Genomic DNA, 24,452 nt, shown 5'->3' on the forward strand with positions numbered 1-24,452 from the left:
CTTACCTTAAATCTCACTAGCATGCAGAAGCTGAGTTCCATGAGCAGTCTTGCCTTCCAAGTTATCAGCCTCGTACATCACCTTCCCATCATCAAAAAAGAGCATGTTTTGACCTTATCGACTAGTTTGGCCGGAACCCGGAACTTCTGAAGGATTGGGTCATATCGACCAACAAACCCCTCCTTTTCCTCTTCTTCACCCATATCCTCCTACAAAACCCCCTGTACCTGCAGAAGAGGGGATCTTCTCTTGTTTTCCCATCACGATTGTGCCCACCTTTCCGGGTGCCTCCTCGACTGCATGTGAAGATTCTAGCTGTCCCTTTTCCTGTACCCCCTGTTTGACTGTATTCTCTTCCGGCAATTTAACTTCGCTGATTCTCCTCCATGCCCTCCTCCTTAAGTGTTTTCTTTGAAGAATTTGAGAATAAAAGGGATTAAAGAAATAAAATATACATTAGGCCTTGTAATGATGCTAGACATGTCATTTCATGTAGGATTATGTCACTGCTGCATACGAACACAAACTATGCTCTAAATGCATGCATATCTGGAAGGAACATATGCACTTGAAAACAAGTGTGTGTAGATGCAAGGATTTCTCTTTGAGATATACACAGGTATGCTGCAAGAATCTATATGAATTCAACATCTAGCTGTGTTTCATGGGCGGTGATGTTAAAGAGTTTAAACTCCAGTTGGTGGCCAGCTACCGAATCATGCTGCCCAGCTTGGAGCTTGGGTTCAAACCCTGACACCTAATTCACACACACGCACACAAAACGTATTGTGTATGTGTATGTGTATGTGTATGTGTATGTATACATATATGTATATGTATTATGTGTGTGTGTGTGTGTGTGTGTGTGTGTGTACATACTGGTCCAGCGACAGCGTGAGTCTTCTCTGTGCCGCTGACTGTGTTCACTCGCCCCTGTGTGTGCTGCGTTGTACATCTCTGTTTGTGTCTGTACGCGCGTGCGTGCGTACTGTGTGTGTGCGCGTGTTTTTGTGTGTGTGTGTGTGTGTCAGCCAGCCCGACTCCTGTTCTACAGCAGCGTTCTACAGCAGCAGTACTTCCTCGTCTGCAGCAGCATTAGGGTTTCTACTTCATTTGGGGCTTGCAGCAGATTCGGCCAGTGGTACTGCAGCAAATCCTTGTCTGCAGCAGCAGTAGGGCTTTCAGCAGTTCTGGGGATTACAGAAAATTTAAGGTGTGCATGATGGAATCACCTGAGCTGGCCATTTATAAGCGTCGGAAAGCAATGAACACCTCCAATTTGGATGCCATGTCTTTGATTAAGGAATGCCTGCATGAGGATTTCGAAGAAGCAAGATGTGCTTGGGAAGGACCTGCTCCAGTCACAGAAGTGCGTATTCCGGTGCAGGAGCTCATGGATCCGGTTGCGCAGTATGCATTGAATGCAGTGATTCTCTTTTTCCCGGGCAAGATGCCTAGTGCACAGGATGTGGGACAATGGGTTGATTTCTTGCTTAAGCGTCAAGCAGTCCGGGGTGTTTATTTTGGAGCAAGAGGATTCTATGAGGTCTTGTTAGCAGACATGGAAGCTAGAGATGCTTTGTTGGAAATGTCTCCCCTCTTCTTCAATACGCAAATGACTCATGTTCTTCCCTGGGCTCTTACTAAAGATTATCAGAGCCTTATTCGACATAAGTGCCCGGTTTGGGTTGAAGTGGTGGATTTTCCTCGTACTTGGCGTCATTTTCTTCCTTTGTTGGCTGCTCAATTGGGCAAAGTGATTTGCCCCCCGAAGTTGGATGCCAATACAAATCGTTTTTGTATTCTATGGGACACTGATCTTCCTGCTCCTATGGGCATTACCGTTGATTCTGGGGACACAGTGGTTGGAAAGCGACCATTCAAGCTTAAATGGGGGAAATTTGCCAATTCCTGTTTTCGCTGTGGCAAATTTGGTCATATGCAATCTGAATGTTCTGAACCAAATCTACAACCCCCTCCTTCGGCTGTCCCTACCCCTCAGACTCCTCCTCCAGCGAAATCTTCCCCTGAGGCACAATCTAAAGGTGCTTCTGCATCCACATCAACAACTGGACTAAATAAAGGTAAAGGGAAGCAGTCTCAAATGCCAAGTGTTCCTGCTTCCCCGAACATCAAAGACAAGGGCAAAGAGAAGCTTCCTGCTACTCAGGCGTGGATAGTACCCAAGAAAACTGTCAAAGCACGTACTCTACCATCTTCTCGCAATTATGTGCCCCCCTTGAAGAATGTTGCTCAGCAAAAACTGCCTTGTAATGATAACTCTTCCTTGGCTCAGGCCTGGGATAAAGTTGTTCGATCCTATAAGGAAGTAGCTACAGGGGGCACTGCTTCAACGTCGGAAGGCCATCACTTGTTTCCTCCACATTCGAGTTTTGATTTGGCAGCTGATGTTTCCGCGACAGATGCGGATGTGCCCATGGGCACGAGTTCTTAAGCTTTCTATTGGTTTTCTCGCCCACTGTATATACCATTTAAGATGCATAGTTCTATACATTGCATTTCATATAATGTGCGCGGATTATGCAATCAGGATAAATGGAGGCTAATCTGGCACTATGTACATACTTGCAAAGCAGATATTGTTGTTCTTCAAGAGCATAATCAGCATAATTTTGCCGGACAAACTTCCTATTTTGCGGGATATTGGATAGCTTATGCAGGATCCGCTGGATACTCTGGAGTGCTGATGCTTGTTCACCATGAATTATTTCCCATGTTGGTATTCAATGATCCAGCTGGCAGATGGATGGTCATTCAATGTATTATCAATGGGGAAGTTTTTGAGTTTGGTGGTGTGTATGCATACACAGCCTCTACTGACAGGGCTCGTTTGTGGCATGCCATCTCCTCTTATTGTTGGCGTTCTAATGCATTTCTTTGTGGCGATTTTAATAATGCTCCAAATCATGTGGATAATACTATTGGACATTCTCACATGCTTCATGTGGAACGACAAGCTTGGGATCTCTTTCAGCACACATGTAATGCCTTGGATTTGTGGCCTCTGTTGCAAGCCAATGATCCAGGATTCACATTTCAGCATAACGCTCGATCATTGTATCGTGCTCGTCTGGACCGATGGTATCTCTTTCAGATGCAGCAGTATGATGATTTTGTATGTGATATGTGGATTGATTACTCCTTGTGTCTCTCGGATCATGCTCCGATATGCTTGAAAATACAATTCGGTTCATGTTCTGCCAATGATTCATTAACTAGAAAGAGACTTCTGCATGTCAATAATGCTTATCTTAAGCATGAGGTTTTTCGCAATCTGATTGTGGATATTATTTCGCCATTGATCTCTCAAATGCATGTTGATATGGACACAGCATGGTTTCGTTTTGTTATGCGGGTTCAATGTGTGATCCAGGATTATGGCAGACACTATTTATCGCATTTCAGAGAGCAAGTTCAACAGGCCAAAGGCACTTGTCAAAGTTTGATGCATCTGGCTAACACTTCATCTCTTACTGAAATCTAGATGACAGAGTTGCTTTCTGCTCGTGCTTTGTTGCATCGTAATGATGAGAGAAAATTGGCAAAGTGGCAGACTAGAGCTCGCCAAAAGGCTATAGCGGATAAAGGATGCACTTCTAAACAATTCTTTCGTCATTTACATCTTTCTAGGCAGTCTCAAACTATTAAGAGGATTAAACTCCCGACTGGTGATTGGACTACCTCTCGTGTGGGGCTTGCACGGGCCATGGAATCTCATTATGGCAAGATTTTTGAGGCCTCTTCTCTCACGCAGGAAGGTCGAGAGGCTCGTCGCTTGTTTTTATCTCAAGTTGCACCGATTTTATCGGCGCACCAGGCTCAACTTTTGGAAGCCGCCTTCACGGAGACAGAATTGTATGCCAGTTTGTGTGATTTGGGCCGTTGGAAATCTCCCGGTTGGGATGGCCTTACTGTAGAATTTTTCTTGTCGTTTTGGCACTACCTGGATCAGCCACTATTGTTAATGATAAACAGGGCATGGGAGCAACAGGTTTTGCCTTCATCTTGGAAAGAAGGCTTGCTCAAGTTGATTCCAAAGCAAGCACTTTGTGAAGAGTTCTCGCAATGGAGGCCGATTACGCTCATGCCTGTGGTTTATAAATTGCTGGCTAAAATGCTTGTCAATAGACTTAAAGGGTTTTTGCATGATGGTTTGCATCCATCTCAGTATGGCTTCATTCCACGAAGGCAAATTACTGATAATCTAGCAAATGTCATCATTGGCATGGAGTATGCGAAATACACTCGACAAGATGTATTGGTCATGCAGGTTGACATTGAAAAGGCATTTGACACTGTTCTTTGGGATTACATTGCAGATACCATGCTTCGGCTGGGATTTGGGCCTAAGCTATCCTCTGTGGTTTATTTCTTGTATGCTGACAGTACCTCTGCCGGTTTGTTGGATGGTTTTCTCACAGATCCTTGGCATTTGGGACGTTCAGTAAGGCAAGGTTGTCCTCTCAGTGCTTTGCTTTATGCGATTGCTACTCATCCCCTGCTTATGTATTTGGAATCTTTGACTTCGTCTGGAAGATTGCAGGGCTTGAAATTACCCTCTGGGAAACATTTTATTGCGCAAGCTTATGCAGATGATTCTCTCTTTATGCCTCGCAATCACCAAGATGATGTGGAACAAATTATGCACACTCTTCATTTGTTTGGATTGGCAGCAAGCCTCAAAGTGAATTTTCGTAAATCCAAACTATTGGCTCTGACTGAGTATGATTGGCATAAGCTGCTTTGGCCAGGCGAACTTGTTCCTCCGAACATTATAGTTCGTCATTTGGGTTATCCGCTGGGTTGGACTGTATCGGCTACACGGAAATTGGATTGGGTAGCCGAGCGCTTGCACTCCAAGTTACATTATTGGAAGTTGTCCACTTGGCCGCTTCATGTGCGTCTTAGAATTGTGCAATCCATTCTTGTAGCTTATGTGCAGTTTTATCTACCTTTGCTATATTGGTCTCAATCCCGCTTGAAGTCCCTTATGTCAAGTATATTGGCGCATTTCTGGCGCACTTCATCTCGTGGAAAGGGCCTCAGATTGTTATCCATGGACAAGTTATGCTCTCCTAAGCGCCTTGGAGGCCGAATATTTTGGATTTGAGACGTCATGTTTTGGCTAGGAAAGCTATGCTTTTGCCGGTTTTGTTGGATCAGCAGCAACCCTGGACTCTCATGGTGTCCCATTTGTGTCGGCATATTGTCACGCCATTCTATGGTCATTGGCAACCCACATACTGGGATCTTATATGTGGAAAACTTGAAGGACACATTCCGGGATGTCCTTTCACTTCTTCTCTCATTATTGATTGGAAGGAAGTTACTTCACATATGATATGGCATGGTTCCCGATCTTTGATGGGCAATTCCCTGCGGCTAGAGAGTTTGCATTGGAGTCGTGTATTTTCTTCCACTTTGGTTGACCGTTCACCTCGTCAGGCATATTTTCTATCTCAAAAAGGAATTTGTCAGATACATCAGGTGGTGGATGACACTGGTCAGGTTCTTTCCTACTCTGTTGTTGCAGCGGATCGTTTTCGATTGGGATCCCATTATTCTCATCTTTGGACAGAAATTCAGCGGATGATTGCTGATATTTCTCCTTTACCTCGCTTGAATGTGGATTCTCGTCTATCTGATTGGAATCTTGGAACCACTGCTATGAAATGTATTTCAGCTGGGACAGTTTATGCCCTCTTGCAATCGGATGCATGGATAGTCAGACATGGTAATCAGCTATGGTCTCTCTCCAAATCTTCAATGTGGTGGAAACGTACATTGTTTCGCATTTGGAAAAGTCATCTGCCTCTTAAAGAACGCCTGTTCTTGTGGCGCTGTTTGGTTGGTGCTCTTCCTGTTGGTAGCTTGTTACATGCACGTCATATTGCGCCTTCACGTTGTGTCCGATGTAAAGCTACTGAGGAGACTGTCCCACATTTACTATGGGGTTGCGTATGCTCCAGATCGTTCATTCGCCGGGTCTCGACTGCTCTTCGCCTTCGTTTCCCTTCGGGCATTTTTCACAGATGCTTTTGGCTTTTTTGGGGTGTTACAAGCATCACAGTCTCAGTTTGCTGTATTTTTCAGCTGGGTCCGATTCTGGGTCTTTTGGACCATATGGCATGTTCGGAACAACCTCATGTTCCAAGCCAATGACATTGTTCCCTTCCATTACTTCAAGTTCTCGCTTGGTCACGCGCTTCATTTTGCTTATGATGCTGGGGACATCACTCTTGATGCTTATAGGATTTACTTTGATTGCTTCTAGGTAGTGAAGCCTATAGTTACTCTTCTTTTTCTGGGTTTTCCTCGCTTAGAGGTTTCCCACTTGTAAATAAAAAGTGTGATCTTTTTGGTGGGTTTTCCTCGTTTTGAGGTTTCCCACCTGTAATTAATGACATGAAGCTTTACAAAAAAAAAAAAAGTGTGTGTACATACAAGGGTGAGCTCGTGTGGTGAGGCGCCTGTTCCTGGACTGTGTCGGGCTCCTTCCTGGACTGTGTCGGCCCTACAGCTCTCTTCGCTCCCTTCTCTTGTTCCCAGTTGCGCTATTTTCTCATCGTCAATCTGCTCTTCTTCCTGTCTTTTGCGACCTGTGTGCATGTATAGGACTGTGTGTGTGTGTGTGCGTGTGTGTGTGTGTGTGTGTGCGCGGGCCTCCTACAGGTCACTGTTTTTCCCTTCTGTGTAAGATACTTTTCCAATAGAGCTGTTCCCTTTTTTTGATCTGTGTCTTTCTGCTGAATCGAATAGTCTCGATGGCAGAAACAAGCAAGTTTTATGTCAAGAGAGCTCTTTCCCCTGAACCTTAAAGACAATCAAGGGAAATTCTGCCCCCCATAGCTCCTTCATCTGAAGATGCTTCCTATGTGTTTGATATGTTGAATGAGGATTTTCAACAAAGTAGAAGAGAATGGATACTACCTGCTCCGGAACTCACCTACAAGATGAAGTTGCCTTCTCTTGTGCATCCTCTGAAGAAGCTCTCTCAAACTGCAGTCATCATCGTTTTTCCAGGTAAAATACCCTCGGCTAATGATGTGGGACAATGGGTGAATTCTCTCCTAGGTGGATGCTATGTAGAAGGAGTCTACATAGCCAGAGGATTTTATGAGGTTCATCTCTTGGATGCATTGACAAAACAAAAGATGCTGGAAATGTCCCCTTTATTTTTTGGTCGTCAAATGGTGCACATCATGCCTTGGTCTCCTAATAAGGATTATCAGAGTCTCATTAAACATCACTGCCCTGTATGGGTTGAAGTCGTTGATTTTCCAGATTACATGAGAACAGAGCTTCCAGGCTTAGCGATGACATTGGGACAAGTGATCTGTCCCCCTCGTCCCACAGGTAATAAAAATCATTTTTGCATCTTATGGGATACTGATAGACCAACCCCCTCTTCTATTGCAGTTGAGATTGAGGGTGTTAATTTGGGAAAGAAATATTTTACTTTGAAATGGGGCATTTTTGCTGGAGCTTGTTTCTCTTGTCACAAGTTCGGGCATCTAGCTTCTGAGTGTCCCTCAATCCTTCATCCGCCTCCTCCAGCTGCCATTCCTCAGTCATCTAATAAAGGAGGTCAAAAGACTTATGTGGAAAAGACTGAAGCTAAAGGAGCAAAGCCTTCAGTTCATACAGGGAACCAAGCCAATTCAGCTCAAAACAAGGATAAAGGAAAAAGCAAGCTAGTGGAAAATAATTCATCTTCTCACGAGGGTTGGCAGAATGCAAAGAAGACGGTGCCTCTCAAACAAAGACCTCTCCAATCTCGTAATTGGCTCCATCTCCTGGTCAACCTTCTACCTCTTCGGACAGCCCCATCTCAAAGGCATGGGTCAATGCAGTTAAGAAGGGTATTCCACTTTGTGAAGAAGGTGATCTAGTCAGGGAATTGGATTCTGAGGGTCAGCAAGACCCTGTGGCAATGGCAGAGGCCTGATGCCTCCCTTTCTCTTTGAGGACTGCTCATCTCTTGTACATATTTTCATGCGTACTTCTCTTAAATGTTTTTCTTATAACATGCAGGGCCTCTGCAATCAGCATAAATGGAGGCTCCTATGGCATTATATAAATAATACTCATCCAGATGTTGTGTCTGCAAGAGCATAATCAGCATTCTTTTGCTGGCCAGCATGGGTTCTTTTCAGGATATGATATATTTTATGCAGGATCTGGACAATTCCCTGGGTTGTGTATTTTAGCCAGACATGATCTGCAGCCCTGTGTAGCATATAATGATCTTTGTGGCCAATGGATGATTATCCAATGTATGATCAATGGAGAGATTTTTGAAATAGGCTCCTTGTATGCCTCTCAAATTTCAGCTTCCAGAGCTCAAATGTGGGACTCCATAAACCAATATCCTTGGTCCTCAAATGCTCTTCTTTGTGGTGACTTTAATAATTCTCCTCACTGGAAGGACAATACCACACATAAATCCCATATGCTTCCCTCTGAAATCCAGCAATGGGAACATATGACTTCATCACTTCATACTGCAGATTTATGGACAGCAACTCACCCTTCGGTTTTGGGATTCACATATCATCATAATGCTTTTACAGAATATTGGGCCAGGCTTGATAGATGGTATCTTATTCATGCTCAGCAATATGATGATTATACATGTCAAATGTGGACTGATTATTCTCAACAACTATCTGATCACACTCCACTTTGGCTCAACCTTTCATTTGGTATGCCTCTGGATGATATTCAGCTCTCTTTAGTCAGACATTTGCAGGTTAATCAATTATATCTTTCTCATGAAAAATTCCAGCAAATGATCAGATTGGCTTGTAAGCCATTGTTATCCCATGCTCAGGAGGATCTGGATTTTGCTTGGAACTCTTTTGTACATCGTATTCAAAATGTCATTAAGGAATATGGAAGATGGTACATGGCAGAAACCAGACAGCATATCCAGTGGGCAAAATCATACAAGCAGTCCTTGGTACATATTAGCCATCAAAGGTCACTTTCTGCTTCTGAACAGAATTCATTGTCTTGTGCTTCTTCCATAATTGATGCTAATGATAAACGCAAGCTTTCCAAATGACAGACAAGGGCTAGAGTTAAACCTATGCTAGATAAGGGTTGCTCCTCGAAATCTTTCTTTCGAAATTTACACACGTACAGACAAAGTCAATCTATCATGAGAGTCAGGAAACCCGATGGTCTTTGGACCCAGACTTTATCGCAGCTAGAAAAACAATGTCTGGATCATTTTCAGCTTCTTTTTTCTCTACCATCTTCTTCTACACCTCAAGCTGCATTGGCTCGGAGCAGATTTATTGAGCTTGTTTCTCCTATTGTTTCTTTGCAAAAAGCTTCAATGCTGGAAATGTCCTTTTCAGATACTGAATTGGATGAAGCCCTCAAGCATTTGGGTAAACATAAATCCCCAGGCTGGGATGGTTTGACGGTTGAATTTTTTGTAGCCTTCTGGGCTGAATTGAAGGGTCCAATCTTGAAGCTCATTAATGTAGCCTGGCAGCATCAACATCTTCCCTCAGCTTGGAAGCATGGTCTGGTTAAGCTTCTGCCCAAAAAACCTTTGTGTGAGACAATGGATGACTGGAGGCCTATCACTTTGATGCCTGTTATATATAAACTTATTGCTAAAATGTTGGTACATCGGATAAAGGATATCCTTCATGATGGACTTCATTCCAGGCAATAGGGTTTTGTTCCAAGAAGGCATATACATGATAATATCTCCAATACTCTCATTGCAATGGAATATGCAAAATACTCTGCTCAGGATGTCTTGGTCATGCAGGTGGATGTGGCAAAGGCATTTGATACGGTGCAGTGGGGTTATGTTTCTTAAATCATGTCTAAACTTGGTTTTGGGCCAAAGCTAGTTAATGTCATATATTGGCTTTACTCAGATTCCACTGCTCAATGCTTTATAGGGAAACATTTGTCTGAGTCTTGGACTCTAGAACGATCGGTTCGACAGGGATGCCCTCTCAGTGCTTTGTTCTATGCTATTGCTTCACATCCTTTGCTTCTTTATATGGATCATCTGGTTGATACTAGACAGTTAGAGGGGCTTATTTCTGATTCACGGCCTTTCATTGCACAAGCTTATGCAGATGATTCATTCTTCATGCCAAAGAACAGTCCTCTGGAGCTTCGCCTATTGATGGATACTCTTTCAGATTTCGGGTTGGCAGCTGGTCTAAAAATTAATTTTCAGAAATCAAAACTCTTACCTCTCAAGCATTGTGGCTGGCATGCTATCCTATGGCCCGGCCAGATTATTTATCCGGAAAGCATAGTAAGACATTTGGGTTATCCCATTGGCTAGAAAATCAAAAATAAGCAACAAATATCTTGGGTGCTAAACAAAATTCAGGACAAATTAGAATATTGGAAGATCTCCACTTGGCCATTGCACGTACGGCTTCGAATTGTTCAGTCCATTGTTCTGGCTTATGTCCAGTTCTACCTTCCTCTCTTACGTTGGTCATCTCGAGATCTTTCTTCCTTTATGTCTCAAGCCATGGACATTTTTGGAAAACTAAGCTTCATAAAAAAGCTTTAAGGTTGCTCAAAATGGACCTGCTTTGCTCACCAAGAATGTATGGTGGTTTGAATATTATAAACATCAAATTTCATGTGCTGGCAAGAAAGATCACTATGCTCAAAACCTTTTTTCAACAAGAGCAGCCTTGGTCTATCATGTTGGCAATTTTGTGTGGTCAGATGTGCACAAATGCTTATGGTCATTGGTTAGTTGATCCATCGGAAGTAGTACTTGGCAAATTTCAAGGTAAAATCCCTGGTTGTCCATTTTCTACTTCCTTGATTCAGGATTGGAAGAAAGTGCTCTCTCGCATCAAATGGTCTCCCCATCCTGCCTCTATAGCTTCCTCGCTTTGAATGGAAAGCATACATTGGAGTGCTGTTTTTTACTCTCCCCTTGCTGTACAACAACCAATCAGAGCTTACAATCTTATGAAGTTGGGCATCCGGTTCATTGACGACGTGGTAGATACTCGAGGGCAAATTCTTTCTTTTCCGGCAGCATGCCAACAATACAATCTTGGGATGCATCATAGATTTATATGGAAAGCTATTGCAGATCTCTTACACCCTTTCATTCCAATTCCAACATTGGATGTAAGAGACAGGCTTCAAGATTGGCATCTTCAGTCTTCAAGTTCAAGATTATCCTCTCAGCCTTTGCATCTATTGACTTCTATACAGGCTTATCGATTGATATTACCTCCTCCATGGATTGCTCATCATGCTAATTCTCTTTGGCATCTGGATAAGTCTTTAGCTTGGTGGAAAGGAAAACTGACATTGATATGGAAGTTGAAAATGCCATTGAAGCAGAGACTCTTTCTTTGGAGATGTATTGTCGGTATTTTTCCAGTGGGAGTGAAATTGGCTCAAAGAAGGATTGCCTCTCCTCTTTGTCCAAGATGTCATCATACTACTGAGAGTATTCCGCATTTATTGTGGTCTTGTTCATATTCCAGAGACCTTCTGGACAAGATCTCATGTTTTTTATCTCTCAGATCCTGCACACAGGTTCTACAGGTTTTTCTGGATGTTTGGCACATTATCAGCTTCTTTGTCACAGTATTCTCTTTTCTTCCATTGGATCAGATACTGGGCCTTATGCACCCTCTGGCTACAGCGAAATCATGCATATCTGAATTCACCCCTTCAGCACCCTTATGAGTTCTTCCGAGCCTCTTTGTGGCAGTCCTTATATGATGCTGTACATGAGGAAGATTTGGATGTTTCTTGTGTTCAGCTTTTCTTTTACTATTTCTGATGGATAGGGCATAGGCTCTTTTCTAGAGCACTGCCCTGTTCTTGCATAGAACTTTTTTACTACTGTTTTTAAGTTCTAGGGTTTAGACATCCTCTTGATGTCAAACCCTTTTGTACATTTATGATATAATGCAATTTCAATGGTTTTACAAAAAAAAAAGTGTGTGTACATACAAATATAAAATGTATATAATAAATAAAATGAATGGATTTGAATAATATGAATATAAAATTATATGTGTGTGTGTGTGTGTGTGTAGAGACAACCTGTCAAGCGTCCGTGTGCAAGAGAACTCTGTGCAGCTACGTGTGATCACACGCACGTGTGTGTGTGACTGTGTTGCGTGAGCTGCTTGTCGCATAACTACCCCTGCACCTCCCGTCTCTAATCACGAGTGCCTAGGATGGGCTAATAGCCCCCCCTCCTCATGCTTGAGCCTCTGCCATAGTAGTTAGGGGGTTGTGTGAAACGGGTTTCCTAAAAGTTTCAAACGGGTTTCGTAAAATCAGCCCAAAGTTTCCTACCTACAGGTTTTTGCGTGTACAAAATTTCAAATATATACTGTATAAATATGTAAAAATAACACTGAATGCATAGGGAATATCTGGAAACATCAATATAGAAGCCTACATGTAAGTTGTAACAATTTACAAAGAGAGAAACGTCTTTATCAAAATAGTTGCAATTTTCAGACGTTGGATTTGGGGCAAAAAAAACAAGTCCAAAAAAATGCATGAAAGAAACGCGTTTCCTACAAGGAAACATTTCCACGTTTCCTACCGCATTTCCTAGCAACTATGGCCCCTGCGAGACCTACTAAACTGCCTTCTCGGATTGCTTAAAACCCTAACACAGCCATTGCGCTCCCTCACTCAGCAAATTCAGGAGTCCCTGCTCATAACAGGACTTGTCCAGCCTTTGTTGTCCTCTTTCTCATACTTGTGTGTGTGTGTGTGTGTGTGTGTGTGTGTGTGTGAGAGAGAGAGAGAGAGAGAGAGAGAGAGAGAGAAAGAAAGGAAGAAAGAAAGAAAGATTTTATTAACGTCTTCCAAAAGACCAAACTCGGCCTATGAGACAAATCAGTGCACCTGTGTGGGGTATCCTCTGTCATCCCAACAAAATGAAAAAGTACTGAACTAAAAAAGCTGAATCTGGGTGTGCAATAAGTACAATGAGTGGGGGAGGTGATGGAGCTCTACTACTAGGAGAATGCAAAGCTATATGCATGGAGTATACAATCATGATATGCAACCTAGCTAGCTCCATCCTATACCATACTGGGGGTATAGAATGCTATACATCAATGAAGGGGGTATCCACAGCTCCCTGAAGAACATGCCTGGGTCTGCTCTGAAGCGAGAGAGAGAGAGAGAGAGAGGTTGTATGTGTGTGGGTGTGTGTATATTCTCTGTAAGCAATCTCCCTATGTCTACTTCTTCGGAGCGGATTTTCTCCTACAAAGGCAGGAAATACATGGAGAATCGGGTAGATGAAGATGGCTGCTGTTTGCACGAGAGTTTGTCAAAAGAATTTGCTCAAGCAAGGAAGACATGGGAGGGTCCCTTGCCAAACGTGAAATTTCAGATTCCAGCGCGCAGGATCTCATGGACCCAATGAAGCAATATGTGTAAAATGCAGTCATTATGTTTTTCCCTGGCAAGATACCTTCAGCCCAAGATGTGGCTCAGTGGATAGTCTCTGTCCTGAAAAAGCATGCTGTGCAAGCTTTGGTGCCCGCAGGTTTTATGAGGTCTTGCTTTTGGACAATGTTGAATGATGCAGCCGTTGGAGATGTCTCATCTTATGTTCAACACACAGTGCATGTGTTGCCTTGGTTTCTCATGATGGATTTCCAAAGTTTGATAAGACAGAAATGCCCGATATGGGTCGAGGTTGTCGACTTTCCTCGCACGTGGAGACACTTACTTCCTGGAATTGTGGCAGGATTGGGGAAAGTAGTTTGTTCCCCCTGAATGAATGGAAACTTGAATCGATTTTGCATCTTGTGGGATACCGACAAACCCACCCTTCCAGGCATTGTCATTGACTCAGGGAACCTTGTGATAGGAGAAAGGCCTTTCAAATTGAAATGGGGAAAATTTGTAGGCGCGTGTTTCTGGAAGCTAAATTTAATCTCCTGGAGCTCCAATGGAGGAGCTTCTTCCGGATACTCATATAAGTACCGGAGCAAACTACTCTACAGGAGAAATAACAATCCCAACTTGGCATCCCAAATATCTAGCAATGCATCCTCTGCTGATCCAAGTAAAACCAAGCTCTGCACCCCAAGCAACTCTTGGTGAATCACTAACCCAAAAACCAATAGATTTGTGCCAATTAATGAGTGCCCTTGCTGCCAAATAGAACTCCTCTAGTGCTACCCGGAAGGAACATAAGCATATATGTGAAGCCTCCAAGAACTCAGAGTCAACCAATTCCTCTTGACTACGAAGAGGCAACCTCAATCCCGAAATTCCAGTAGTGGAGCGGAGAAAGATGCTCATGGCCTCTACAGCTATGATATATAATAATGGGGCTAAAGGATAGCCCTACCATACTGAGCGAGAAATCTGAAACCGCTCTCCTCTATCACCGCAAGCGAGCACTCTACTATGGGCATCACAATACATGCATGAAACTCCCTTGATCCATCTCTGAGAGAAGCCCATATGGCTAAGAGTACCTTCAAGGAAGTCCCAATCCACTCTATCATAGGCCTTCTCAAAATCCAAGAGCAGAATGGCTAAGGGTTGATTGCTCGCTTTAGCCCATTCGACGGCCTCCCAAAACGAGAAAATGTTATTAAAGATGCTCTTGCCGTGTAAGAATCCATTCTGAGTATCATGAATGACATCCTGCAAAATTGGCTGCAATCTGATGCTCACTGCCTTAGCAAGAATCTTATAGGCAGTCCCAAGTAAGGTGATAGGTCTCCACTGGCCAATCAATGTCTTATCCTCGCTCTTAGGAATAAGATAAATAAGCCCCTCAGTGAGAGAAGAAGGCATAGAACCTATGTCCCACATCTCCTGCAGAGCCGATGTGATCTCAGCCCCAATCTCATCCCAAAAAGTAATGAAAAAAACAGGGGAGAGGCCATCCTCCCCTAGACACTTACCGTGAGGTAAGGCATGAAGAGCATGACTGAACTCCTGCATAGAAAAAGGGGCATCCAGAGCGGCACACATCTCCTCCGTGATCAAATGTGGCAATGCATTCCAAACCTTCCTCTGTGCCCTGTGTCTCAAATCAGAGTGCGGCTCAGCACTAAGAAGCTAGCGATTGAAATCTTTGGCAATCTGTCTAACTATAAGAGGATCTGAGTGAAGAGTGCCATGTGAATCCTGCAACTACTTGACACTATCTCTGGCATGAGATGGGCCGTGAGTAGCAAAGAAATGTTTGTTAAATCTGCCACCCATCTATGTCCAAAAGGATTCCTGGGCATGGAAACAGTACTCCGCGTGTTGCTCAAGAGAGTGATGAAGTTCTGCCCTAACAATACATAAAGAATTTGCAACCCATTGAGCATGAGGATGTTTCTCGTGCTCTTTCTGCAAGGCAGCCAATCTACGTCTACTAGCCCTTTCTAAATCCAAAGCCTCTTGCCTCTTAGACAGGGCACATGTGTGATAAAAGTCACTAATATTACAGAGAGCAGAGGCCAGGCTTTGACAGTCCTGTAAGAAATCATGAGATCTTCAAATATCAAGCATACGACGCGATAGCTCTGCATCTGAAAACAAATGATCAGGGATGCGTACATGGGGTTCTGATCCATGGCAATTCAGATCTCTAATACATAAAACCATTGGGCAATGATCCAATTTAGAGGTGCCTGTAGCAATAAAATGCCCACCTCTGTCAAGCACCCAATCATCCACATAAAATCTGTTGAATCGTGCATAGATACATCCTACATCTCTTCTCCTGTTAGACCATGAATAAAGAAGAGTGGATGGACTCCTCAAAATGTCATCCTCATGCCAACAATCTTTGCCATGAATGGAGAGTATAAACCTCTCCCAAGACGCTCTTTCAAGAGGATGCACCAAGCCCTCATGTCGACCTCTTTTATCCGTTGGCATCTCAACCATGTTAAAATCCCCACCAATAATCCAATGGTCGGCAAGAGGCATCAGTGTAGTGAGAGATTTCCAAAAGGCAATCCTCTCACCTCTATGGTTTAGGAGCATACAGGTTGAGAATACCAATCCTCTCCCCTGCATAAGAAGGATCCACTGTGCTCTCGCAAGCAAAATGACACCATGTCCAATGATGCAAGGCAAGATCAAAGTTGAAATAGAGATACAGACACCACCCTTGGTACCAACAGCTGGTGACCAAAAGGTGTGTCCCGAGAGAAGCTTGCCTGATCTTCCACACTGGCTAGCATCCAGTTTATGCTCTTGCAAGAGCAATATATCCATAGGTCCACCTGTGACTGCACAATGAAGTTGGGTTTTTACAATTTGTTTCCGCCGACGCGGAAAAAAACCCCGAAGGCCCTGAATGTTCCAAGAGACAATCCTCATAAGGACTCAGAGTAGGAACGACCAGATCTCGTGGTCGACGGACCCCCTTTAGAGGTAGAAGTACGTCTCACTAGGTAAGGGAGGGAAAATCTGACGATGTAAGCCTTACCTCTCTCTCCCACTCCGAGGAAAAGCCAGGGCTAGTCCTCAGAACTGGAGACGTACCATGACAATGCGAATGCGCAACATCATCCTCAAGGGTACAATCATCCTGTAACTAGGGTACAATCATCCTGTAACTGTAATGCAGCATCCTCCTGTGAAGGATCCAGATCATGTGTTTGCAAAGCCTCATCCTCCAAAGAGAAGGATCAACATCCTGTGAGGCAAGAGCTGCATAGGGATTAGGGTGCTCCACAAGGGATGTGGGTAAAGGGGCAAGTACGGGGGTCCGAGGGTGCTTGCCATCCCTAACCACAACCCAACGTTGTGTGGTCTGCTATGGCAAAGGAGCAACTGGAGTCTTGGCAACTACATAAGGCCTCTGATGGGCAGGACCACGCCGCCTCCTATCATGGCCCCTCGATCTGGGACAATCTCTAGCAATGTGATCCTGTCGTTGACAAATCCGACACTGGTCAGGTCTTCCTGCAATCTCCATCCTCTGGTGGAAATGAGATCCGTCATGTCTCTGAAGCATAACATGATCATCAATAATCGATGGATCAGGAACAAGCACAAGGACCCGGGGTACATCATCAACAGTGGCGGTAACGGCCGTGGAAGCTAAGGCGGGAGAGCTCGGAAGGACTGGTACCTCTAGAACCTGGCCAAAGGATGCCCCTATGGAAGCTAAAAGCTTCCAATAGGACCGAGGAACCACTGGAATCTCTCTACTCGAGGTAGCCCTCTCTCTGGGCTCTGATGTGTCTCTGTCAGAAGTATGATGTTTCTCCCCACCATAACATGCTCCAGTCGTCCAGGCTGCACCCATAGTGAACCATTACAGTTCCATACTGCCATGTGTATCTGTGTCAGTGGCCTGGTCTGTGTCCCATAGGCCCCAAACCGCTAATCCATGGGCCGGCCATCAATGATGACCCGACCATCTCGATAGAAGGCCTTCTTGTCTTCTCTCCTCGCGTGTAAGACTCGTGGCATGCAAGTTCTCCTATGCTCAAGCTGCATCCTCGCGTGCATGCCTTGGGGGTTTGGGGGGGGGGGGTATATAGATATACAATGTTTGTGTTTGCACGTGCACACACACACACACACACACACACACTTTTTTTGTGAAAACCACTGTTTCATTATAAATCCAATGTACATTCATAGCTTCCCCAACATGGAGTAGCTGCAACGGAAAACTAGAAATAGTGATAAAACACGTCCAACTAGGCCGTGGAAAGGTCTCCAAGAAAGTGGCCATCTTGGACAGACTGGAGCAAGGAGAATCTGAAAAAGGCGAAGACATCCACCGAAGTGTGCCCAAACAACTGAATGTTGTAGGCATCGTATAAACTCAATAATCAACCCAGATCTAAACCACTGAGCTTCATGACCATCCAAACCCAATCCCCACAGTTATAGGGTTGTTACAGAGAAAACAAAGGCGGGTATCGTGTTACGCCAGAAAGAGGAGAGCAGAAAGATAACTCCAAAAAAGACCAATTTACACCATAAAATATTTTCACACTCAATAGACCAAAGCCCCAATATGAGAGCATTAAGCCATCAGGAGAGGTAGTAAATTAAAAAATTTCTCTATTATTTTGAGAAAATAACAAGTGTGTGTGTGCATCTCCAATCTCTCCAAGATGCCCACTTTCTTGGAGACCTTTCCACGGCCCAGTTGGAAGTGTTTTATCATTGTTTCTAGTTTTTTGTAGTAGCTGCTCCATGTTGGGGCAGCTATGAACGTACATTGTATTTATAATGAAACAGTGGTTTTCACCAACATCAACAACAACCCAAAAAAAAAAAAAAAGAGTGCATCTTCAGCACATATGAGTGTGTGTGCATGCATCTTCAGCACGTATGAGTGGCGCACCTTTGAGATACTTGACAAGTGCATACTAACATGAAATCTGCCTTGTATATAGAAGCAGGGCTTGTGCAGACTTCCATATGTAGTCAAGCTGCTGCGATCCCAAAACAGGCTGCTGCAACAAAGGTTCTCTTTTATTGCTAAATGGAGACACAGAAGAATTTTCAGAAAGAGGAGGATCAGCTCTATCATCATCTCTCAAGCACATTTCTTTTACAAGAGGTGTATTCAAGAGCTGAAGCGTGCTGCTCAGAAAGATGTTAAGAAGACAAGGAAAGAAAACAGGTTCACGTCACTTCAGCGTATTTCTTGCACTCAAGGTCTCTACAACTCAGAAAATGTTCCCAGAAAACGAAAAGCTATTCTTCCTGTAAGGCAGGACTTTGTCTGCAATGATGCTGCTAGAACCATGGAAATCTCATGTGAGAATGAAGGGAGAAGCAACTTGATTTCAGTGACGCAGCCTCTTATCAAATCTCCACAACCGCACATAACAGATGAAGAACCTCGGTTTTTCAAAGCCGGTTCTTCTTTCCCAGGAGTTGTCGATGCGAAGAGGACCCCTGCAGAGAAATCACCTACGATTCAGGTGGCAAAAAGAGCTTTGGAAAGTTCCAGAGGCAGGACTTTTAGAAGAAAACGATTACTGCCTCGAAGACCTCCATACTTAACTGACACTTCAGCTTTTGAAGGTAGCTTTAGGAAATCCCATCCTACTACTTTTACTGATCTCTGTAGGACAGATTGCTCCCTGGATTCTTTAGCATATGAAGCTAAACATGAAGACAATGTTTCAAAGCACCTTGGAAAGATAGCTTGGCCACCGTATGTTTCCGAGCCATTAAAGGATCTCCGGCCAGTATCAACACCAGTATCAACAGAGGATAATTGCTTTAAACTAGAACCAGAAAGCAATCCTTCCAACTTGATATGGGCTGCACATATCAACCATAAAGATGGCGTGAACAAAATTTCTTTAGAGAAACACTTGTCAGATCCTAAGTTGATTAGAGAGGAGCTTATTTGGACAGAGGACTTGCTCTGTAGTTTCAACAAACTCCAAGAGGAGCTATGTCAGAAAGGAGCAGAGTTGTCTGCACTCAGGGAAAGGCATGATACAGGTGATTTCAGTTCTCCTGTTTTGTGTGTGTGTGCATGTTGTGCACAGCATGCACATGTGTTTAAATGGTTTTTACTTACATTACTCTTGTTGTCATTTGTTGCTACTGTACGTGTGTGTTTTCTTAGTAAAACAAAGTGTGTACTTGAATAATGATAAGCTAACCATCTTGAGCATTGCCAGATGACAAATTCAAAGCTGATCAGATAAGGTATTTAGAGCAGAAAATCATGGTGTTGCATGAGAGGCGGTCAATTTTATTGCCTATCATTCAAGGTCTTGCAAGTAGAGCAGGTGCACTCCACAGGAGCTGCTTTGGCAAAGGAAGTCAGGTTTTGCATCTTGATTGAATGTTTGTGTTGGTAAGCTGAGAAACATGGATCTGTAAAGGTGAAAACACAGGGACTTGAAATGTAACATTCCATGATGTATGGGAGACACGGATGTCTATTCTGATGCAATTAATGGCCCAAGAGTAGTCTTTGAGTGTGTCTATTGGCATCTTAAATGATTCTCTTCCCTTGGATAGAGACTTTTCTTTGATTCTCTTCACCTGGACAGAAAGAGATGGAGCCATGCTTATGCTGATTTTCTTGTGTTGCACCAAATTGATGGAAATCTCCCTTGTCGTTATTTTCTTTTCTACAACATGTGGTGTCATGTTCACAATTCGAATGCTTCTAGTCTTGGTCTAGCGATTTATGCATGGACCTCCTAGTTGAAAGATCCAACATCATACAGATTTTGTGTGACCCACGAACAGCTGTCATAGCTATGACGTTACATGACTCACCATGTATTCATGTTGGGATACTGGTTCATACCAAGCTCCCATTCATGAGATCCCAAGTTACAAATTCCATTTCTTGCGATTCGGTGTTGTCATATGGATCATATGTCCTCTGCTAGCTCGGCTAGGTATGCATGCTTTAGGAGGACTTATTTTACGTTGGATCATATCTTACAGCGAGAGCCATGGTTAATGAGACTAGGTCAAGTCTACTACTTCTTTGTGGGCTTTTGCAAAGCCTTTGACACTTTCACTGGTGTTCAAGTCAAGAGCTTACCTTAGCCTTGCCGAAGGCAGGTGTCGTTGGGTCTTGCCTTAGAGCCGCAATTGCAACTTCTCTATGTGGGTGCGCTAGCTCGTCTGAGGCGTCCTCACTCCATTGTCACACTGGAATGCTCCTTGCCAATGGGGTGAAGGGAGAGCTTTCTACGCCTAGATGGAGGCAAATAGAGATAGTGCTTCACGATGGTTCTCTCTCACAAAAGGCAAGGGAAGAAGAGAAAGCTAATGCAAACAAAAAACCTATAAACACTTATATCCATCAAGCATGCAAGATTCAATAGGGCACAACAAGCAAGGGTAGAGGAGGAGGGGAGCTCACAAGTGTTCTATTTGCAAGGGAATGATTGTGTATTGCTTATTGTCAAAAATGACACATATACAAGTGATTAGTTTTCACTCTAGGCTAGCCAAACTTAAAAAATGGTCCAACCTCTTACTAGTCTTAAGCAAGTATATACACGGAGTCCATAGACTTTACCTACTTGACATTAAGCTCAAGGAAGGCCGTTTTATATGTTCCATCGTCATCTTACAAAAGATAAGTGTCTATTCGAGAGCGAGTAAGATATCGAAGCAGCGCTTTACGGTAGGTCGGGTGGATAAAACCATGTTAACCTATAGAGTGGTTAATATACTCCCCTTCCTAATGGTGACCACGTCCTCACGTCACTCAAGTCGGTGGTGAAGTTGATGCCGAGGTGGAAAGGTGTGGATGATCCAAGATATGCCAAAGTGGACGGATGAGGTGAAGTGGTATGGTTCAGGACCGATCCGCAGTCGGCGGATGCGGATGTCGAGGTTCTTCATGCGGCCTCCGTTGTTTTTGGAAGTGCCGTTGAACCCTTCAAAATTAGGTAGTTGGTAGAAGGGGTACGCACCCTGTGATTGATGGAATGAGGATCAAAATCACCATGGAATGATTTGCATGGGTAAATAGTGGCCTCAAACATCTTGGCGCAACAGGGTAGTATGCTTGAATCTCACAATATGATGTTGAGAGATTAGGCTTCTTGATGGCGAATACATTGGCCAGGGGGCGAGGTTGTGTTCGTGTTGAATTGGAGTCAAAGTAGAGATTGCATGCATGTTAGCTCGTTGGAGATACCTACAAGGTCAAGGGTTCTCTAGGCGATGGGTGGTACCAAGGCCCAAGCTTGCACCCACCATGGTTCCCCATCTAGAGATGTATGTGGATGGTTGGCATTGACGAAATTTATTGCAGGTGTATGTGTCCATGCTTACCATTGAGATGCGAGATGTGAAAAATTTGTGATGCCCATTGTGAGATATGCAGGTGACGTGCATGGGCAATGGGGGCAAAAGGTGTGTGAGATGTATGTGGGGGGTTGGCATTGACAAAGTTTATTACAAGTGCATGTGTCCATGCTTTCCATGAGATGCAAGATGTAAAAAAATAAAGATGCCCATTGTGAGATATACAGGTGATGTGCATGCGCAATGGGCAGACGTGTGGGTGCACTTCTTTAACCGGAAGACATTACTTTCTTTGACTCTCTTTGGTGCTTTCTTTGACATTTACTCGACATCTCTTTTCTAGGAGAGTAAAGATCATTAGAGATTGGTGATGCAGGGTAGCTAGGTTTTGTCCATAGCTACAATGAAGCTTGCCTTTGGGGGCTTGAGGGATTTAGCATTAGCAAGCACTAGGAATAGAGGCAAGGTGGACCAAGAGTTGGTGTTGTCGAAAATGAGGCGATGTTCCTACTGATTTGAGGAGAATCTAGGCGATGGGTCGTACCAAGGGTCAGGCTATGGTTCCCCCATCCAAAAGCGTATTTGGATGGCTGTCGACGATGAGGCTTGATGCAGGTTCTAGAAGGAGTGGTGTCTATGTGTCTATTATATGCAGAGCCCGTGTATATATATTGCAGGTATCATGCTTGGGCATGGAACTAAAGGTGTGCCCATGTAGAAGCTCCTTCCGGTCAAAACTCCACTACATTGCTTTCTTCAACCCTTTCAATTCAGCTTTCTTCTCTCTTTTTTCAAGCAGCTTGTGTGTGGCACCCTTGGACAAGGGTTTTGTAGGGAATTTTAGCCCATAAAGAATTGGAAATGTAGTAGACAAGGCTGTTAGAAATATAAGCCCAGCTTGTCCCTTAGCCATCAAACAAATGTGCATAGGATGAAGTGTTATCCTAAGGTCAAATCAGAGTATGTAGCATCACTCCACATGTAAAGGAGCATCCCTACATCAAAGGGGTCGTGAAGCATATTTAGGAGAAGCATCTAGCTCATCTACATCATCAGTGATGTCATCCAGGACTGGATCCAAAGGCTATATAAAGCCCATGTAGCACTCACACTATGAATGAAGCAATGAAGTTATTTCTCATATTATGAATGGCTCAAATCTCTTCCCACCTTGATTTCTTTCATGGTATCAGAGCCAATTATGTTCCCAAGGTCCTCATTAGGTTAATTTACTAGTTACTTAGCATATTAATCAAGTTATTAAATTACCCACCATTAGTGGAACCAAACAGTACCCACCTGTATTGGAGGATCTCCATCGCCTTCTACAGGGCATATCTTGGCGCGTTTTCTTCACAACATCTCTCCCTCTGCTCAGGGCGCAGGTCGCCATCGCCTCAATTTTCAGATCCACTACTCCACAACCCGGCATTACAGTTTTCCCCAAATCTTCATCTCGTCTGAGAAGGCGGCTGCTGCAGAGGCTTGTTCTCCCTCCACAAAAGGAATTGCTTCAATTCCTCTGAGCTGTACATGCGCCCCAATGTGCTCTATCTTCTCCTAAAAGGGCTTGCCAAATGGTGCAGCCAATCTCCAATGACAAGCTGATTCGCAGAGGGGGATTCTGCTCTGCAGATTTTCTACATAAAGCATTTTAATGCTTGGTGGTAATGATCTTGTTTAATCCTTCTTTAATGATCATAATTTGATTAAGCATTATCACATCTCTATTTACATAGATAATAGGTGTGTATATGGTTATGAAGCTTGAAAGCCACCTCTTGTAAAGGGATTATAGACACTGCCCCGAGTATATCTCCTCAGTGGGGTAAGACCTCCCTATCTATAGCATCCACATCAATCATGGCTTCTAATTCTAAGTGTCCTGATAAGTTCAATGGCATAGGGTTTCACACCTGGCAAACAAAGGTGAAGGGGCATTTAATAAGAAAGAACTTATGAAGCTTAGTTAAACCACAAGTAGAAGGAGAGGGAGGAGTTGTCACTAGAGCTACCATTGTTGCTTTGCAAGCAAAGGATGAACAAGCTTTAGGGATAATAATCACAGCATTAGATGATAATTTTATACATTGTATAAATGATGTTGACACTACAGCTCAAGCTTGGGAAACACTTGAGAAAAATTTTGGTGCTGAAGCAAAGCATTCTAAGATTAGTCTTAAAATGCAACTCTATTATGGGCTCACAATAGAAGCAAATGAAGGAGTGGCTTCAATCATCAATAGGTTAAAAGAGTCTTATGACTCAACTTGTGTATGTCCAATCCCCTATACCTAATGAAGATGCTGTTGCCATCTTATTGAAGACTATGCCTTCAAAATTTGATGAACTTGTCACTGTGCTTAAAGAGAAGGATCATATTCCTTCTTTGGAAAGTGTGATAAACTCTTTGCAGGTTGAAGAGAAAAAACAAATCAAAGACTTCCAAGAAGGTGCCTATGCGATCTCCACCATCAACAACAAGAAGAAGAAATGTGCAACCTGTGGGAGAACTAATCACCAAACAAAGGATTGCTTCACTAACAACCCTTGTGTGCATTGTGGAAAGACAAATCATCCATCACAAAGATGCTACCTCAAGGACAAGAAGAAAGAGAAGGTCAACACTGTTGAAGAAAATCACTTTCTAGAAGTCTCCGGTATTGTTGGACTTAGAGATGATGATGATTCCTATG

At 43.5% G+C, this 24,452-nt stretch overlaps 2 protein-coding genes across 8 annotated transcripts in view; both read left to right on the plus strand.

The window, feature by feature from the left end:
• Positions 1–19,930, plus strand: part of LOC147604821 (uncharacterized) — a 141,601-nt gene extending 121,671 nt beyond the window's left edge. For 4 of the 7 annotated variants that reach the window (XM_086794452.1, XM_086794451.1, XM_086794457.1 and 1 more), the window contains 3 exons: positions 497–619; positions 18,405–19,470; positions 19,653–19,930. In XM_086794452.1, coding sequence (XP_086650578.1) covers positions 497–619; positions 18,405–19,470; positions 19,653–19,819 — 1,356 coding nt within the window. In that variant the 3' untranslated portion in view covers positions 19,820–19,930. The remainder of the gene's footprint in view (positions 1–496; positions 620–18,404; positions 19,471–19,652) is intronic. The other 3 variants (XM_086794453.1, XM_086794456.1, XM_086794454.1) reach the window with 2 other exon arrangements.
• Positions 1,024–2,455, plus strand: LOC147604826 (uncharacterized). The gene has a single exon (XM_086794728.1). The coding sequence runs from the start codon at positions 1,220–1,222 to the stop codon at positions 2,453–2,455; it is 1,236 nt and encodes a 411-aa protein (XP_086650854.1). The 5' UTR covers positions 1,024–1,219.
• Positions 19,931–24,452: the final 4,522 nt, after the last annotated feature.

The sequence above is a fragment of the Cibotium barometz genome, chromosome 61 (genome assembly GCF_041138505.1).
Source record: "Cibotium barometz isolate CiBa-2024 chromosome 61, ASM4113850v1, whole genome shotgun sequence".
In the NCBI taxonomy this organism is placed as follows: Eukaryota; Viridiplantae; Streptophyta; class Polypodiopsida; order Cyatheales; family Cibotiaceae; genus Cibotium; species Cibotium barometz.

Excerpts from the sequence above, each read along its gene's own strand:
- LOC147604826 (XM_086794728.1), top strand. The coding sequence starts at position 1,220 with ATGATGGAATCACCTGAGCTGGCCATTTATAAGCGTCGGAAAGCAATG.